Source organism: Chiloscyllium plagiosum, chromosome 18, assembly GCF_004010195.1.
Source record: "Chiloscyllium plagiosum isolate BGI_BamShark_2017 chromosome 18, ASM401019v2, whole genome shotgun sequence".
NCBI lineage: Eukaryota > Metazoa > Chordata > Chondrichthyes > Orectolobiformes > Hemiscylliidae > Chiloscyllium > Chiloscyllium plagiosum.
The window spans coordinates 68,085,692-68,105,637 of record NC_057727.1 but is presented as its reverse complement, the minus strand read 5'-3'; the positions used below and the strand labels follow the sequence as shown (position 1 = coordinate 68,105,637).

Here is a 19,946-nt window from a genome sequence, read left to right as displayed (position 1 = left end):
AGAGTAATCAGAACTGTACATATTAGGGCCAAGGAATAGACAATGTCTACATGCACTTCAGTAAAGCCTTTGACAAGGGTGGTGGTCGAGGATTGTTTTCTGGACTAGAGAACTGTGACCAGTGGTGTTCTGTCAGGATTGGTGCTGAGTCCACTGTTTGTCATTTATATAAATGATTTAAATGAGAATTTAGGAGGTGCAGTTAGTAAGTTTGCAGATGACACCAAAGTTGGTGCTGTAGTGGACAGTGAAGAAGCCTATCTCAGAGTACAAAGGGATCTTGATCAGATGGGCCAAGAGCTGAGAAGTGGCGGATGGAATTTAATGTAGATAAATGCACGGTATTGGATTTTGGTAAAACTAACAAAGGCAGGACTTACACAGACTAATCAGTCATGAAGGGCATCCACAGTCCCATATTGAACTCAGCTGACATTCATCTTTTCATCAGACTATTGGACAGGAATCAGTTACACAGGTTGTGGTGCATCGATTTGTCTCCTCACATATGCCTCTCTCAGAACATGAACTCCAAGACTGTCTTGCTACTCCACCATACCACAGGAATAGTCAGCTAATCTCCCACAGGGTGGCCACACTGGAACAGGAGTAGCCATTGGTTTATGTTTTCCCATCCAAATAGAGCATGGTTGATGTGCATCTCAAACTCTGTTCAGCTGCCTTGGTTCCATAACCTTACCTACAAAGGTGCATCGATATCTGTTTGACTCCTCATCTCAAGAGCTTTTCGGCAGTGAGTTCTAGATTTCCACTACCTTTTTTTATGAAGAAATTCTTCCGGGCGTTATCCTAATTGGCCGAGCTTTCCTTTTAAGCTCATTTCCTTTCTCTGGGCTCCCTTCATCAGATAAAGTAGATTGTCTTGTTCTGAACTATCAAGTAGGTGGTCTCATTATGCAATAAGGTAGCATTTCTGTCTCTGGGCCAGAAGCCCTGGGTTGAAGTCCCAGTCAGAATTTGACGGCCAAGGGAGATGGGTCAAACAGGTTGTGGGCCAACTTCTAATTTGCCAATGGCAGGAAATAATTGGAGAGATTCCAGGTCAGTCCCGTGGTGGAAAGAAAATTGGAGCCTCACTGTCACTATCCATGGCTCTAAGTACAACAATCATGTAAAAGGGCATGTTGCGACAGCCCAGGCTTCTGAGTTAGCACAGCATTGTCACGTGATCAAATCCTTTAATCATATTAAGCACCTCGATGAGGTCACTCCTTAATGTTCTATATTCAAGAGAATCTAAGCCAAATCTACACAAACCTGTCCCCACGATTAAAGACTTTTAGACCTGGTATCATTTGGAGGACAGGCCAGTAACAACGTAGGACAGAGTTTGCTCTGAATATCGCAAACACAGAACATTGACTGGTATGGATTTCTTTTGGGTTGGAATTATTTTTGACATGTTGGTGAATTTTTACAAACACCAGGCACTTGGCTGACTAAGGCAACTTCCAATTAACAACAAATTGCTTTTAGTCTTTTCATCAAACTGTTCAGATGTGTTATGACACACATCTAGAGTAGAACCCAGAGCTTGAATCAACCCTAAGGTAGGTACAATACCACTGTGCCACAACAGCCCTTTTAAAAGTGATTTTATGTCATTCTCCTAATGTAGAACAAATGTCCAAAGGCACTTCAAAGAGACAATGGTTAAGGTTGAGAAAAGGAAGGATATCTTGGGTGGGGGTGACCGAAGGTTCTATTGCAGGTGTGAATTTTAAAGGTGCTGAGGGGGATGGAAAGTCAAAGAGGTTTAACAAAGGCAAAAATGTTTGGTGAACTGACAGAAGACACAGGGTTGGGATAAGGGGGTCATTTTCAAGATGGAAACCTGGAACTAGTGGAATACCACTGGGATCAGTGCAGGGGCCACAATTATTTATCGTATATATTAATGACTTGGATGTAGAAGGTGAATGTTCTACAGCTAAGTTTTCAGATGAAACAAAAATAAATGTGAATGCAAGTGGTGAGTGTGACACAAAGAATCTACAAAGGGATATGGATAGGTTAAGTGAATGGCAAAAACTTGCCAGATGGAATATAATATGGGAAAATGTGAGGTTATGCACTTTGGCAGGAAGTCTAGAAGAGCTAAATAATATAAATGGGGAAAGGCTGCAGAAAGCTACAACACTAAGAGATATGGGAGTCCTCATGCAAAAGCCTAGCATACAAGTACAGTAGGAAATGGGGATGATAAATGGAATATTTGCCTTTACTTCAAAGGAAATAGAGGATTGCTATAGGGAGACTGTGTGACAGCCGTATAAGACACTAGTCAGAGCACAGCTGGAATATAGTGAACAGGTTTGGTCTCCTTATTTAAGGAAAGCTACACTGGCATTGGAGGCATTCCAGGGATGGTCCACTAAGCTGACCCTGGGTATAGAGAGATTGTGATGATGAGAATTAGGAGAGGTTGAGCAGATTGGGCCTGTGCTCATTGGCAGTCAGAAAAATAGCAGAGACTTTATTGAAACATAGAAGATCCTTCCAGGATTTGACCCTGTAGAGGCAGAAAGGTTGTTTCCCTTTGTGGGCCAATCTATATCCAGAGGACATCATCTCAGAGTGAGGGGAACACCCATTTATGGCAGAGATGAGGAGGAATTCTTTCTCTTGGAGGGGAGCGAATCTGCGGGATTCTTTACCACAGAGAGCTGGGACATGAAGTATATTCAAAACTAAGATGGACAGATTTTTCATGAGTAATGGAATCAAAGAAAGTGAAGTTGAGGATTATCAAGTCAGCCACGATCAAATTGAAATGTCAGACCCCTCTTCCCATTAAAAACAAGGCTGCAAAGCAGCTGTAATATCCAGGGGGTGGTCTCGGTGAGAATGGGACCTCTGCTCCTCAGCAGCGCCACACCTCAGTAATGGCCACCGCCAGGACTGCAACAAAGTGCATGGTTGAAGAAGACATGGGTCTTAGAGCGAGGCAACACGAAGGTGTTGGAAATTGGTGGGGGTTGGAGGGGAGGGGGAGAGTCACAGAGGTGGGGCTTTGGAGGAGAGGCGATAAGGACAGTGGATAGGTATTATCCTGGCTGGGGGTAAGGTGGAGCCCCCGATCACAGAGGACACTCTCCCCAAACAATGATCCTCCACTTTCTTTGAAACAGTGCAATTTAAAAAAAACACTCAATCCTGCCCATGTGCTCGTGCCCACTGCATTGTGGTGTGGGCAACAATTGATTCACTCATTTGACTTGGTAACAAATCTATTCACCATTTCTCATTGATGTAAAATTGGTGAGTGGACTGTCGATTTCATGTTATGGGGGCATCTGTTGGAGGGAGTGGAAGGAAAGGGGGTGATGTTGCCAACTCTCGTATCTTACTTGTTAGTGGAGAACTGGAGATGGCACAGATATTGTTCCCAGTGGTGGATGGGTCAGGGAAGAGGAGGAGATGACAGGAGATCTGGCAGAGGTGGAAGTAGGCAGTTGGTGTGATTGAGTGGGACGTTCACTCAGGATTGAGCCTGGTTCAGTCTCTGTGAGGGGGCTGGAGCGACCCTAAGGGAGCCTTGGTAATGAACTTGAAGCAGAGATACTTAAACACCCTCATCATGATGATGAGCTGATCTTTGTTGGAAGTAGACACAGCAGACAAGAATGACTCAGACAATATTGCGTGGAACAGTAATATCTGTCTCTGAATTCTTAGATGTTTTTAGAACTTCACAATGATCAAAAGTGAGGAACATTGGTGAGGTAAAACAACCATTTCAAAAGAAGAAGTGAATTACAATTTTAAAAGTTCTGAATGAAATATGGCAATTTAGTGGCTAAGCCTTCTACAAGGGTACAGGGGTTGATAGAAGACATAGTGAGAAATTAAATGTCCTTTTGTAAAGTGACGCGAATGTTACTGAATAATTTGCCCAGGGCTTCATAAAAGGGGTCACAGAAGGTGTGAATGCAGAGAGAGTAGAGCCTACTGAAGCACTGCATTTCAATCACAAAACTCTTGATGCAAGGCACAATGGTCCAGATGTGGCAGAAGGAGAGGCAGGCAAAGTAGAGACCCCAGCACACAGACAGGGGGACTCCACAGAGAGCAGAGAGTATCCGATAGCACCAGTATTTTGACACAGTGAAGGTTGTGACGCTGACTTTCCACACACCGTCTAAGCTGTGAATTCCTTCGGGCTCCGCAATCACATCTTCAAAATCTATCTGCGGACACAATAAAAATCACATTTTCAGACTCCAAGTGTTAAACTCTGAGCCTCCGTTCAACCTGTTTACTCCAAGTTTAGTTTTAAAGCAGTGGACACATTTTTGGTCAGATGAGCACACACCTTTGGTTTGTTTAAGTACTTGAATGCATTTTGATGGCAATGAGGATCAAGCATGTTGATTGAGGGAATTGGAGTAATTTTCTTATTTTGTTACCAGTTAAGGCCAACTTTCCTGGGAAATAATGACCTGCTGATTAAATTATATTTCAAATTTTAAAGCATTTTAAATGTTAGAAGAGATGGATAGTTCTGTTTGTTTTGCAGAGCCAACTACTACTAGGTAATGTCTGGGTCAAGTGCTGTGATCAATTCTTTTTACACTGGTTTAAGGTTCTGTTTGGTTAAGAGTCACAGAGGATTAGCCACTGGTGAGTCTTAATAAGAAGAGGCACTTGTCTTAACAAAGTGTAGTTTATTGCACTGGAGCAGTGGGTGGAAGTTGCATTGTCTAGTATGACAGATCCAGATCTGACCCCATCATGATAGTTAATAGTAGAATAATTAATGTAGTAAGCACAACTAATGACAACAGCCAGACCCCACTGTTGGCATTGGATTTAGTAGAAAAGAAACTTTACTTTGGTTAAACTCTCATTGACTGTAGCCATTGGGTGGATTTCCACGCTTGCACTTTATTGAACTGTGTTAAGTTTGCCCATTTTCTGGTGGACCTATTTGGTTGGGTATGGTAACTTTGCTTGAGCAGCTATCAAATAGTTTGGTCACCAGGGAAGCGATGCCCCTTTTGCTAATTTCCTCAAGTTGCCTCTGAACTTGGTTTATGAAGGGTTCCAGAATCTTCCTGGGTTTGCAAAAGTACAATGAATTTGATTTCTTCCTTAACATAATGCTTCGTTCTGTATTGAATTAAATACAATCATAGAATCCCCACAGTGCAAATAGAGGCCATTCAGCCCATTGCATTGGTGCAGAAGAGCATACCATCCAGATCCAGCCCTCTCCACCCTGTCCCTCTAGTCCTGCATTTCCCATAGCTAATCCACCTAGCCTGCACATCCCTGGACACTGTGAAGCATCGCCAAACCACCTAACCTGCGCATCTTTGCAATGTGGGAGAAAAACAGAGCATTCTGAGGAAACCCACGCAGACAAGAGGAGAATGTGAAAACTCTACACAGTCACCCAAGGCTGGAATGGAACCTGGGTCCATGGCGGTGTAAGGCAGCAGTGCTAACCACTGTCCCACTGTGCTACCCCAAATTTGCCTAAAATTTAGGGTATACCACCTCAAAGGAACTTTGACTCCTCAGTTCTTCTTTTTTCTTGACCGTTTGATTATAATTGAAGGCAAAACACATCTTCCTGCTCAAGATTGAGGTTTCCTGATAATGAATATGTATTCTATCTGAAATCCCTTTATGTTGTAACGTTAATATTGGTGCATATGTTTAATGTTGACTGTTATGCCATCTGTACCACGTAGCTTCATTTCTGTAGATTTCAATTCCTGTTTCTTCAACCATGGTTTTTGATATTCATCCTGTCAAACTCCAGATTTCCCCTAAGGAGGCCTCAGTAATCTTTTCTAATGTTATAGCTTCATAGGGATCTCCAGCACAGAAAAAGACCTTTTGGCCACTGCATCCACCTCGGTCAAAAACAACTGCCGAATTATTCTAATCCCGTTTTCCAACACTTGGCCCATAGCCGTGTATGCCTTGTCTTGCAAGTGTATGTCTAAATACTTCTTAAATGTTCTGAGAGTTTAGTGGTGATTGCTGTACTGAATTGAGTTATTTGCATATCGAGTCACCACCATTTTTGCTTCTCTGAAAGTGTGCCCTACCTCTGCCCTAGAGGTGACCTATCATTTTACAGATGCTTTAGTCTTTTGTCATAACTGACCATTGCTTCTGCTGTGGGGACTGTTTGTGCCACAGTGTTGACATTGACTATTAGTATCTGCTGTTTGATCTACTATGTGTGTTGCCTTGCCACATGCATCCTCAGAGCGTTTGTACAGGTTCTGTTGGTTTCCTGGGAAAGGTTGTTATTTTCCCATTAGCATTTGTGTGTGAGTCTTCCTGGCTTTTGCATCCAGCACAACCTGAATAGCTTTCTGCGGAGTCAAATCTTTTTGGACCATCGTATATCTTACAAAGACTCATCAATAATTTCAACAACAACTGTTGAATTAACACTTATAAATTCTGACTTCAAACAGCCAGTTTTCCATCAGTCTGTATATGTCATCAATGAAATTCTTTGGATTTTGAACTCTCATTTGTTCTGATTAAAGTAGTTACCAAAATCTTGAAGAAGCTCTTCAAAAGCATCTGTGCCTTCATTTATGTGGTGCCATGTACCATCTACATCTATCTGAGGGTGCTGACAGGCCTTAGCTTAACAATTCATCCCAAGGACAGCATCTGTGACAGTACAGCACTCCTTCAGTATGTCACAGGAGTATCAGCATAGATTATAAACTCTAGTCTCTCAGAGTATGGTTTGAAACCACAATGCTCTCACTTAGCTATGAGAGTGCAAATACTGAGCCACAGCTATCAACTTGAAGTACCAATTAGTTGCTTCAGAAGATACATTTAATTTGAAATTCTAGCAGGCCCTAGTTTCTAATATCGGCTTCACTGAGTCATAGAGTTGTACAGCAAGGAAATAGACCCTTCAGTCCAATTCATCCAAGCCAGCCAGACTCCTTAAATTAATCTAGTCCCATTTGCCAGAATTTGGTCCTTATCCCTCTAAACTATTCAGTTCAAATTAACCCTGTTGTGTTTCTCTGGGATTCTTAAACCATGGCACATGTTTCTTGCTCATCTTCTCTTTCAATGAACTCCTTGTCATCTCCCAGTGATTTAAGCCCTGATACAGACTTGCTGGCTTCTTCAAAGACTCTCCCTATTCTTTTGTATACAGTATCCCAAACGCAATACGATGTTTCATTCTTCTCCCTACTAGTTCCCCTCCAATAGGTATTCTTCTGTATTGCTGAACTAGCAAGAATGTTTATTTAAAGGGACTAAATTTGCACATTCTCCCTGTGTCTGTGTGGGTTTCCTCCGGGTGCTCTGGTTTCCTCCTACATTCCAAAGATGTGCAGGTTAGGTGGACTGGTCAAGCTAAATTATCCATACTGTCCAGGGATGTGCAGGCTAGAAGGGTTAGCCATGGGAAATGCAGGGGGTGGATGTCTTCGGAGCGTCGGTGTTGACTCGATGAGCCAAATGGCTTGCTTCCGGGTGGTAGGAAGTCTGTGAAATTAAACATAATGTTGGTGCAGTGGAGCTGAAACCCTGATGGAATGATAAAAGTGCCAGCTCACGTCCGCAACTCCCCTTCCACCATCAATCCCCACCCCTCCGAGCAAGGCAATCCACTTTCAAAACTAAAAACAAAGTCTGCGACAAAAGCCATGTCTGATCTTTTTCAAAATTAGAAGCTTTACCAAAGGGTGCACAGAGGATCAATTCCAGAGGTAAGCAAATTCCAGAGACTTGTACCAATCTCAGAAAGATCTTGAACAGAGCTGTATAATTTGACCATTTATGCCTATAGTATGAATCAGGGATGACTACTTCCTTTGCCTGAAGGTGGAAGGAATTTAATTGTTATATGTACACAAACTCAGCAGCTTCACGATCACTTTTCCTGACAGTGATTCATTTCCAGAATATAAAGTGAATGAGACTGTGTTGTAAGCAAGTGGTTTATAGTGTTGCATGTTGCTAGGCGACCCAAACATCAGTGAAAGTGCTGAGCTCTGGCTCCAAAAACAGTAGGTTCACTGGGGTCACGCTTCGGCTCAGTGGCTCAGTCGATTCCACTTGCTCAGAACCTGTGTAATGCCATTGGGCACTGCAATGTGTGTGACTGAAACATTCCACCAGCTCATGAGAAAGCCCAATCCCTTGGCTGACAGTGAACTGTGCACCTGCATGCTTTTGCCCTCACCCACCTCGCTGCACCCTCATCCCAACCCACTTGACAGGAAATGACAAGCCGCCGGTGGATTACAGACTGGGGTCGAAGTGTATTTTTGTCCTTCCTGACGTCAGATGTTGCTGGGATATGATGTGCTCACTATGTTACAGGGTCAGCAGCTGATGAAAGTTTAAAGAGACTAATCCAATAAAATGAGAGTTCAAAACCTTCTTCCCTCAACACCACCTGATGGATGACAATCTAAATGCTGTTTTTAGCAAGCATCTGGCAATTAAAGACTATAAAAGTGGCCAAAAGCTGTTAAATTCTTGCAAACAAAAAAACAACAGGTCCTGAAGAGGAGGAAACCCATGCCCTTTAACCTTGTTTGGTCAATAGCCCTCGGGGCGAGGGGGAGGCTTGGTGATTAGTACCACTGCCTCACAGTGTCAGGGACCCGGGTTTGATTCCAGCCTCGGGCGACTGTCTGTGTATTGTTTGATTCCAGCCTCGGGCGACTGTCTGTGTAGTGTTTGCATGTTCTCCCTGTGTCTGCTTGGGTTTACTTCAGGCGCTTCAGTTTCCTCTGACAGTCCAAAGTGCAGGTTAGGTGGACTGGCCATGCTAAATTGCCCATAGTGTCCAGGGATATGCAGGCTAAGTGGGTTAGCCGTAGGAAATGCAGGGTTACAGGGATGGGATGTGGCTGGGTGGGATACTCTTCAGAGAGTCGGTGTGGACTCAATCAGCCAAATGGCCCGCTTCCACACTGCAGGGATTCCATGATATGTGACTCCAGTCCCACACCAATGTGTTTGAGTCCAGTCTGCCTCTGATATAGTCTAAGTAAGAAACTTTGTTGCACCATCATCTGCTCAGGGCGGCTCAGGATGGGGAATAGATGTTGGCCTTACCAATGACGCTCACGTACAGGAAAGGAAATTTTTGAAAATCAGATTTCTACACTGCCCCCTTATCTCTCCCAAATGATGACAGAATCGTCGAATTAGAGAATTATACAACCAGAGGCCTTTTTATCTTATTGTGAACGTGCTGGCTCTTCAATTCAGCTGTCATTTAGCCCCAGTCTCCCCCTTTTAGTCCTACATCTTGTCCCTTTTCAGGTAGATTTTAATCTGAAGATTAAATCAATGTCCAACACCTTTTCAAACAGTGCATTCCAGATCACAACAACATGGCAGACAGATGGTGGTTTAGAAGTATCAATGCCAAAAAAAAACATGAAACAATATCAGAAATTGGTTGAAAGCTCCCACTTCGTTGTTTAAATTTTAGAATCATCTTTGCTGGCCCATTGCCAATCACAAATGACCATAATTTCGGGAAGGGTTCAAATCAGCATTAACCAGGCCAGAATTCTTGGAATATCACTTCCTTGTATTGTGTAGACATTGTCGTCAAACCAGAATAGCAGAGTGTCATGCCTGCCCAGCAGAAATTGAGAATTTGCTTAAAGTGGTGCAAATGGCTCCTCATTGATCTCACACATACCAACAGAAGTGGGCATCAATCTCCTAAAGTGAGCGAGAGAATAGGCTAACACATTGCAGCATGTACTGAATACTGCATTCAATTCTGGTCTCCCTGCTTTAGAAAAGATGTTGTGAAACTTGAAAGGGTTCAGAGAAGATGTACAAGGATGTTGCCAGGGTGGAAGGTTTGAGCTATAGAGAGAGGCTGAACAGGCTGGAGCTATTTTCCCTGGAGCGTTGCAGGCTGAGGGGTGTCCTTGTAGAAGTTTATATTCTATTGAGGGGCATGCACAGGGTGAATAGTCAAGATCTTTTCCCCAGGGTAGGGCCATCCAAAACTAAAAGTGCAAGGGGAAAGATTTAAAAAGAACCTAAGGAGCAACGTTTTCATGCGGAGGGTGGTGTATGAATGGAATGAACTGCCAGAGTAAGTGGTGAAAGCTGGTTCAATTTGAAAGGCATTTGGATGGGTACATGATTAGGAAGGGTTTAGAGGGATATGGTCCAACTACCAGCAAATGGGACTAGATTGGGTTGGGATATCAAGTCAGCATGGATGGGTTGGACTGAATGGTCTGTTTCCATGCTGTACATCTCTATGACTTCGGAAAGACATGGTTTGACTAGGAATAGTCAACATGAATCTGTGCATGGGAGACCATGCCTCACAAATTTGTCAGAGTTCTTTGATGAAGTGACCAGGAATGTTGACGAAGGCAGGGCAGTAGATGTAGTCTATATGGATTTCAGTAAGGTCTTTGATAAAGTTCCACATGGTAGGCTGCTCAGGAAGGTTAATTCGCATGGAATCTAGGGAGAGCTGGCAAACTGGATATACAATTGAGAAAATGCTAGAAAATCTCAGCAAGTCTGGCAGCATCTGTAAGGAGAGAAAAGAGCTGACGTTTTGAGTCTAACTGACCCTTTGTCAAAGCCCTTTTCTCAGGCAGGATCCTGACATTGTTACAGAGACAGGGAGGTATTTCAGGTCTGGAAGGGATTACACGGATCAGGACAGCTCAATGGACTGAAGCATTTTTCACAGATAAGGAAAGGTTGTAGGAGCTGGAGACATTTACCCAGATACGAGAGGTTAAAGGCAAAAAAAAACAGCAATTTGCTTTTATCCAGTGGATACACAATAGGCTTGATGGCAGGAAGCAGAGTCTAATAGTGGAAGGATGCTTGTCGGACTGGAGGCCTGTGACCAGTGGAGTGGCTCATGGGTCAGTGCTGGACCCATTGCTGTTTGTTATCTATATCAATGATTTGGATGAAACTGTACAATGCATGAAGAAAGGTTGCAGATGACACTAAAACAGGCAGTATTGTGGACAGTGAGGAAAATTATCAGAAATTACAGCTGGGGAAGTCGGTCAAGAAATGGCAAATGCAGTTTATTATAGGTGTGAGGTCTTGCATTTTGGAAAGTCAAATCAAGGTAAGAGTTTCATGGTGAATGGTAGCACCTTAAAGAGTGTCGTGGAATGGAGGAACCTTGGAGTTCAGGTGCACGGTTCTCTGAAAGTGGAGTCACAGGTTGACAGGGCAGTCAAGAAGGATTTTGGCACACTGGCCTTCATCAGTCAGGGCACTGAATACAGAAGTTGGGAAATTATATTGCAATTGTGCAGGACATTGGTGAGGCCGCTCTTGGGGTATTGTGTTCAGTTTTGGTCACCTTGCTATTGGAAGGATGTTATTAAACTGGAAAGAGTACAGAAGAAATTCCCAAGGATGTCGCCAGGACTCAACGGTCTGAGCTACAGGGAGAAGTTGGACAAGCTAGGACATTTTTCTTTAGAACATAGGAGACAGAGGCCCACTTTCTTATACAAATGTATAAGATCATGACATGGATAGGGTGAATGCACTCAGTCTTTTTTCCCAAGGTTGGGGAATTGAGGACTAGAGGTCATCAGTTTATGGTTAGAGGGAAAGAATAAAAGGGAACCTGAGGGACAAATTTTTTACACAGAGGGTGGTACGCATATGGAACGAGTTGCCAGCGGAAGTGGTTGCGGTAGGTACATTAACAACATTTAAAAGGCATTTGGACAAATACATGGATGGGAAATGTTTAGAAGGATATGGGCCAAGTGCAGGGAAATGGGGTTAGCGTGGATGGGCATTTTGGTCAGCACGGAGCAGTTTGGGCCAAAGGGCCTGTCTCTGTGCTGTAGGATTCTATGACTCTATAACTCAAAATACAATCTTAAACTGAGCCCTTAATGGACCTATCAAAAGGTCAATCCTCACATACCCTTCCCCTCGTTCATGCCTTTTGAAGAAGTTAACTATAACTCCTGAACCTCACTGCATCAGTCTGTTAAAAAGATAGTTTGGCCAACTAATCTGAAAATTCCCGAACCTTTCTGATCTCAGAAGCAGACTCAGACCTTGGAAGGACTTGGATGAATCCTGGGTATACCAGGGCAATAGGTTTGGGGCCCTCTTGTGCACAGTAGTGATGTCCCTACCTCAGGACTGAGAGGCTAGGGAGTTGGAATCCCGTCTGTCCTAGAGGTGTATAATTACACCTCTGAAAAGGTTGGTTTGGAAAAATAGGTTAAATTTTAAATAAAGATTGCCTGCAGTTAACAACACTGTCTGCAAGACCCTCAACCGAGAAACCAGACTGTGGGCTGAAGTTCTGATGAAGAGTCACTGAACTCAAAACATTTCTCTCTGCACAGATGCTGTTAAGTTTCTCTGCCAGTTTCTGTTTTTGTTTGTTTCAGATTCCAACCTTCACGTTCCAACCTCTTCAAACCCCACCAGTTTGAATGTATGAGTAAGCCAAATTTCAGTCTTTGTTGCAGGTCACTTAAAGGAAATGGACTTGACAGAAAGAGATTAGGTGGAAATACAACACATGCTTCTTTCAAGAGGGAAGCGGTATAAGATAAACTAAAAACACCTCTGCTTATTGGCAGGAAAGATACAAAATAAAATAATTTAAGCCACCTCTTCTTCTTGTGTGTAACATGGTAAAGTCACTGGACTCATAGTTCAGAGACCCAGACCAATGCTAGATTGGACCAATGATTTCAAATAGCACTGTGGAATTCGGCAGATGTTAGGTTCAATTAATAAGTCGAGAGCAAAAGTTAGTTTCAATTATGGTCTCAACTATCATCATTTATTGTTAAAAAAAATCTAGTTCATCAATGTCCTTTAGAGAAGGAAATCTGCCATCCTTACCTCGACACAATTTACATATGTTTGCCAATCCACCTTTTTCTGAAATGTCTTAGAAGGCCATTCATTTAAGGGACAATTAGAATCAATAACAAATACTATCAGCAACATCTACAGCCCATGAAAGAATAAAGAAAACATAACCAGGCATGTGAGATGGATAGCACTCCAAGGATAATAAATGGATCTTGCCGTCATCCGTTACCAATAATGGCTTCTGGAAAGGGACACTTTGTAGGAACCCTGACAAGACTCTATAGCACAGTGGCTCAGTGGTCAGTACTGCTGCCTCACAGCACCAGGGATCCAGGTTCGGTTTCAGCCTGTAGTGTCCAGGGATGTGCACGCTAAGTAGGTTAGCCACAGGAAATGCAGGGTTACAGGGATTGGGTAGGGACGTTGCTTTTGAGTGGGATGCTCTTCGGAAGGTCAGTGTGGACTTGATGGGCCAAATGGCCTACTTCCACACAGTAGGGATTGTGTGATTCATGCCTCAGCCAGTGAAAGCACACTATGGACCCACAGCTAACATGCTTCTGTACCAAACCATGTGGTGCCTTTGTCCAGTGAACTTACTGGTTGGATTAGAACTCTGAACATTGAGGGTGCTTGTGTTGTTCTTTCCAGCCCAGGGAGAGAGCAGAATGTGAGCAAAGATCAAGTACCAAAGTAATAAAATTTTAACACCAAGTAGGTTTGGGTAAAGAGGGTAGGATGGAATTGGAGGAGAGGTTGGGGAGAAGTGGGGTCGAGCACCAAGTGCTCTTACTAATTCAGACCGGTGTCACGAAGTACGTTAACTCTGAGCATTCAAGGGCACACTGTCGTTCTAATGGCTCATGGAATGAGCAGAAAGTGGCAGCCAGTAGAAAGGAGTAAAGGTTTAGATGGTAAAGACATTGCTGGCTAACAACAGAGGAACACATGCAAGGACAAAATATGCCACTGGAAGAGAGTTTCAGGAAACCTGTGGAGTAGGTTAGCAGAGTGCAGGATACAGAGGTCACAGCATTCCTCATGGGATTCGGTAGAGGAAATTTTGCATTTCCTGTCCTAAGAAAGGAGGGATTTTCCACTTATCCTGCAGGGCTTTTTCTGTTCACAGGTCAGCTGCAGACCTGTTTCAGGCTGTAAAGAGGATTATGGGAACATGAGTAGGCCATTCAGCCCATCAAGCCTGCTTTGCCATTCAAGGGGAACATGGGTAATGTGTATCTCAGCTTTGTTTACCTATCTAGGTTGTGTAACAACTAAGACCCATACCTAATAAAAATCTGAAGGAATGTTGAGGCAGATTCCTTACTTAGGGCTCAGGTAAAACAAAATCAGGGTCCCATGGATACATTAGAACTCGGACTTACATAATCTCACGAGGCCACTAGCTGCTTTATTTGGGTACCTCATCCAAATTAAAACAAACAACATCATGAAAGGGTTGACTACTAGCTAACAATCAAGCCCACAGTTCTTAAAATGTTTGAAAGCCATGTGCAATATGTTGTAATCAAAATGGTGAACGGTATAGTTGCAGACACAGAGGGTAAACCCACTAGAAATACTCCATAGATCAGATGGCATTAGCAGAGAAACAACAAGTCATGTCCATCAAACATTTCAGAGATCATACGTTTTCCTCAGGACTCATGTTTCACCTATTGTCCCCAACCAGAATGGATGTTCAGTCGTATTTCACTGGTCTTTGGCTCCATCATGACTATTCAGTGTTAGCTTATTGGATTGTGTACTCAGATCAGTTACATGAGTGGTCATTTCTAAATAGTTGATGAATACAATTGGCAAAACACAAAGAAATTTTCAGGCTCTCTACAATTTGTTGAGTAATAATTGGCTTGACAACATTCCATTCTCCACAATACCGTAAGAGATAGGAGCAGAACTAGACCATCTGGCCCATTGAATCTGCTCCACCATTCAATCATGGATGCTATGTCTTGTCTTCTCCCAATAACTCTTGATGCTTTTACCAAGGAAGAACCTATCTATCTCTGTCTTAAATACACTCAATAACTTCGTTCCACAGCTTTCTACAGCAATGAGTTCCACAGATTAACCACTCTCTGGCTGAAGAAATTCATCCTCATTCAGTTCTAAAGGGTCGTCCCTTCACTCTGAGGCTGTGATCTCAGGTCCTGGTCTCTCCTACTAGTGGATACATCTTCTCCCACGTCCACTCTATCCAGGCCTCTCAGTATTTTGTAAGTGTCAAACAGATCTCTCCTTCTAACTCCATCGAGTACAGAACCAGAGTCCTCAAATGCAATCCTTCATCCCTAGGATTGTGCTTGTAAACCTCCTCTCGATTTCCTCCAAGGCTAGCAAGTCCTTCCTTAGATATGGGGCCCAAAATAATTCACAATATTTCAAAAGCACTCTGCCAAGACCCTTATACAGCCTCAGCAATACATTTTTGCTCTTGTTTTCTAGCCCTCTTAAAATGAATGCGAACATGATACTTGCTTCCTAACTGCCAACCGAACCAGCATGTTACCCTTTAGAAAATCCTGAACTGGGACTCCCAAGTCGCTTTGTGCTTCAGCTTCCCAAAAGCCTTTCCTTATTTAAAATGTAGTCTACAACTTCCTTCTTGCCAAAGTGCATAACCTCATACTTTCCCACATTACATTCTGTCTGCCACAATTATGCCCTCTCTCCTAGCCCATCCAAGTCCTTCTGCAGCATCCTCAATTCCTCAACACTACCAGTCTCTCCATGTGTCTTAGTGAGATCTGCAAATATAGTAACAATGCCCTCAGTTCCTTCATCCAGATTGTTAATGCAGCCTCTAACTCATCCTTACGATGATCAATTTCTTGAATCAAGAATGTAGCTGAGACTTTAGCTTATTGCTGACTCCACTCCAAGTCATCATCATTCTTGAGCTGCTTACAATCTCAAATCCTTCTTCTTGGTGCGATTATAAAGTATTTGTTTGGTCAGCCTGTTTGGACACATTATTAAACACCTCCAGGCGGGTAGGAATTAAACATTGACCGTCTAGCTTAAAGGTAGGCACACTACCACTGGGCTACAGACTTCTGTTGTGTGGTTATACAGTGTATTCTGTACACTGATTTGCATAAGTGGGACTGGGACACTAAGGCTAGACTAGGAGCAAGACAGTTGTGGATTCAGGCTCCCATCTAGAGTTTAAAAAACAGGTAGAGATATCAGTGGTGAAACATGGACACTGGAGGAAAACCTGCATTCTGGGATCATCCCGCTGAAAAATGTCAAACTGAGACCCCTATGTTCCTCCAGGTAAATATGAAAAGATCCCACAGCTCTAAGGCAAGCAAGTTAAAGGGCGCTCTCCCTGGTGCCTAATACCACAGCACTGGAACAGATAATCCACGTGTCATCAATGCATTGTCATTGTATGCAAATTGATTCTGAATTTTCCCATTGATTCTGAATTTTACAACTTCAACAAAGAACGGACTCAAATGGATGGAAAGGCTTGGAGACATCCTGTGTTTGTGACAATTAGTAGGCACAAATGCAGGAAAGAAAACTGATTGTTATTTTGTGACTTTTTAAAAAAAAATTTTCAGAAAAAGAAGCTCCATTCAGTCTACAGCTCACAGCAACTCGTACAGGTAGGATGTTCAAAGACGTTTTGATTTAACAACTGTGTGACCACTATCAAAGCGTCTACAGTCAGTACAATGCAATGCAGAGCCTGTACATTCATAACACAGCACACAGCCGGATAAATATAGAGCGGTTGTCAACACTTCAGGCTCGGGGATATTTAAAGCAGACACACATTTCACCTTACCTCCCAAAATAAATAAATTGGAGTGGATTGGATATTAAAAGGGGTTAATCAATTGGGCAGCGTGGATTTCTTTTTTAAAAAAGTATTTTTGGAAAGGATTTAAACTAAACTTCAGCTATTTTTTAAGTGAGCAAATCAAGGGACTTTATTGGACTTTGTGCATTCTAAGGATAGTTGTGTTGCCAAAGTCAAGGGCTGGTTGCACTATATGCACGTTACAAGATAAAGAGAGAAGGGAAATGTATTACCTTAACCACATCCTCGTTGATTTGTTTGGGATCCCGGTTGACCAGATCGATTTCTTTAGTGATTCCGTTCTTGAACTTGGGGGAAGAATCAGTCCCAGTCTCAGTCATGGCCTGCAGGGGAAGGGGTGGGGGGAATTAAAAAAAAAGCTTACAACTCAAATGGCTTGAGCGTTCTGCTGCAATCTGCCAAAGTGAACGGGAAATGTCTTGGATTTGTGGGTGGGGCAGGTGAGAGAGGAGTCTGTGTGACAGAAGTGGACGGGCTTTCTCAACTCTTCTAGCTCCACCCTGGATGTCAGGCTGACATTAGAGCAGCCTCCCCCCCCCCCCCCCCCCACTGCTCTGAGCTCTGAGAGAGGACAGTGACAATCCGCTACTTGCTCGCTGTTACCACCAGCCATGGGCATTCCTTCCCGAGTCCGAGTGTCTATTGCACAGGGAGAGGGATATCACCGACCCCTCACACTATATTATAGCACATTCCCCGCCGCTGCTTTGATAATAACACTGGAGTCCCAAAACAGAACTGCACCCGCGATTTTTATTTCCATAATTCCCGAAAAAGAAACGAGGATATAGCCAGCAAACTACCTCGATTAATTAAATTCGGACGGGGAAATTCTCGGAGACCGATTGCTGGTAATCGATACAGGGTATTTGGTATTCGATATTGGTATCTGAGATTGGGTTTAGCGTTAGGACGGGAGAAGGGGTATTTGTATTGGATAGAGGGTGTGGGATACGATGCAGTGTTTTGGGTAATGGATGTGGGGTTGTGGGCTTGGGTACAGTGGGATTGGATATTGGATTAGACATGCTGGGATTGGACATAAAGTGTTTGGTATTGGATGTAGGATGTTGGGATTGGATGTAGGGTGTTGGGTATTGGATGTAAGGTATTGGGTATTGAATGTAGGGTGCTGGGTATTGGATGTAGGGTGTTGGGTATTGGATATAGGGTGTTGGGATTGGATTAGGGTGTTGGGTATTGGATATAGGGTGTTGAGATTGGATGTAGGGTGTTGGTTATTGGATATAGGGTGTTGGGATTGGATGTAGGGTGTTGGGTATTGGATATAGGATGCAAGAGTAAACAGTTCAGCCCATCAAGCCTGCTCCACCATTCTAGGTCATGGCTTATCATTTGCCTAAACGCCAGAATTCTATGCAATCCACATATCCTTTGATGTCATTGTTCATCTGAAATCTATCAAGCTCTGGGTTGAACTACCTTAATGACTGAGCTTCCACAGCCCTCTCCAAAGATTCACCAGCTCTGATTGAAGAAGTTCCTCATCACCTCAATCATAAATGTTGTGCATTTTAGATTAGATTAGATTACATTACAGTGTGGAAACAGGCCCTTCGGCCCAACAAGACCACACCGACCCGCCAAAGCGAAACCCATCCATACCCCTACATTTACCCCTTACCTAACACTACGGGCAATTTAGTATGGCCAATTCACCTGACCCTGCACATCTTTGGACTGTGGGAGGAAACCGGAGCACCTGGAGGAAACCCACGCAGACACGGGGAGAACGTGCAAACTCCACACAGTGAGTCGCCTGTTTTATTCTGAGACTGTGTCTCCTGGATCTAGACCCCACAGCAGGGGGAAACATCTTTTCTGCATCCACTCTATCAATCCCTTTAAGAACATTAGAAGTGTCTATGAGATCTCTCATTCTTCTAAACTTCGGAGAATACAGGGCCAATCCCACCATCCCAGGAATCAGTCTGGTGAACATCTGCTGCACTCCCTCTATGGCAAGTACAGGCGCTGCCTCGGTTGCAAACAGGCCCCATTCTGGAGACCATTTGCAAATTGACTTGTTTCAGAAGACGATGCAGGACAATGTAAAGCAGCTGTTCGTAAGTCAGGGAAATATTTGCATGTTAGGACTTTAACATTAAATCCCTGTATGGGATTGTGTTCCTCAGTATGAGCAGTCCTAAATCGGACATTCGTAAATGGGGGAGACCTGCAAGGATACCAGAACCACAAAACTCCAGGTCCAATCTCATTAGTGTTCCAAATAGTTGGAGCAAAACGTCCTTAATCCTGTACTCAAATGCTCTTGTGTTAAAGACTAACACACCATTTCCCTTCCAGGCTGCTTGCTGTACTTGCATGTTTGCTTTAAGTGACTTTTGATCAAGGACACCTAGATTGATATCAACATTTGGATATCAATAGTTTTGGAACTCTGAATCATTTATGAAATATACTGGGCCTTTGTTCCTCTTGCCAATATGGATAACCTCACACTTCTTCACATTGTAAGTGTCATACAGTGGGCCACTCACTCAGCCTCACTCACAAAATGCACGTGAAGTTTCTTTACATCTTCCTCACAACTCACATTCCTGTCAGGTTTTGGATCACCTGCAAACCTAGAAATATTACAATTGATTCCCACATCCAAATGTGACGAAGCTGCTCCATTAACAAGATTATCCAGCCCTTGGCTTTTTTTTTCAGAGAGGTTGTAAACGACACACACTCCGAAAAATCTGGAGGTTGGAGGGATTTAGGACCGATTTGATAATAGCTAACAGATACTATCTCAGCAGGAGGCTTTCAAGTTAAAAAAAAACACTTGTACATTGAAAGGGGTGTGGCCAGCTTTCCCGGCTGATCTTTTCTCTGGTTTGTTTTTTTTCAGTAGTGTGGTAAAGCTGCTGAACCCAGAAGCAGGTCCAGCCTGGTACTCTCTCTCTGACTTCTATCCTGGAAGAACTTGGGTTTGATTGTGCCAAAGGGTGTTTATGGGGATTGTTGCGTGTATTTAGAACAGCACCATTAAGTTGGAATAGTCCATTGGGTTTTCGGATAGGTTAAGTTATTCGGTATTCTGTTTTCTGTTCTTCATGCTTCATTCAGCAATCTTGTAAATAAATTCTGTTTTGTTTAAAACTAAGTGGTTCGAGCAGCTGATTCTCTCCTGGAATATCCACTTCACTCCTGCTGAAAACAACTAGCAAAGTTAGGGTTGGGCTACCTTTTTGAAATGTTTTGAGGG

The 19,946-nt window shown here is 43.2% G+C and overlaps 1 protein-coding gene across 1 annotated transcript; it reads right to left on the bottom strand.

Moving 5' to 3' along the window:
- Positions 1-3,667: 3,667 nt before the first annotated feature.
- LOC122559166 (caveolin-1-like) lies at positions 3,668-17,202 on the bottom strand. Its single transcript, XM_043708541.1, has 2 exons — positions 16,921-17,202; positions 3,668-4,211 (listed from the first exon to the last, which is right to left on the bottom strand). The coding sequence occupies exons 1-2, from the start codon at positions 17,026-17,028 to the stop codon at positions 3,870-3,872; spliced, it is 450 nt and encodes a 149-aa protein (XP_043564476.1). The 5' UTR covers positions 17,029-17,202; the 3' UTR covers positions 3,668-3,869.
- Between the last annotated feature and the right edge of the window lie 2,744 nt (positions 17,203-19,946).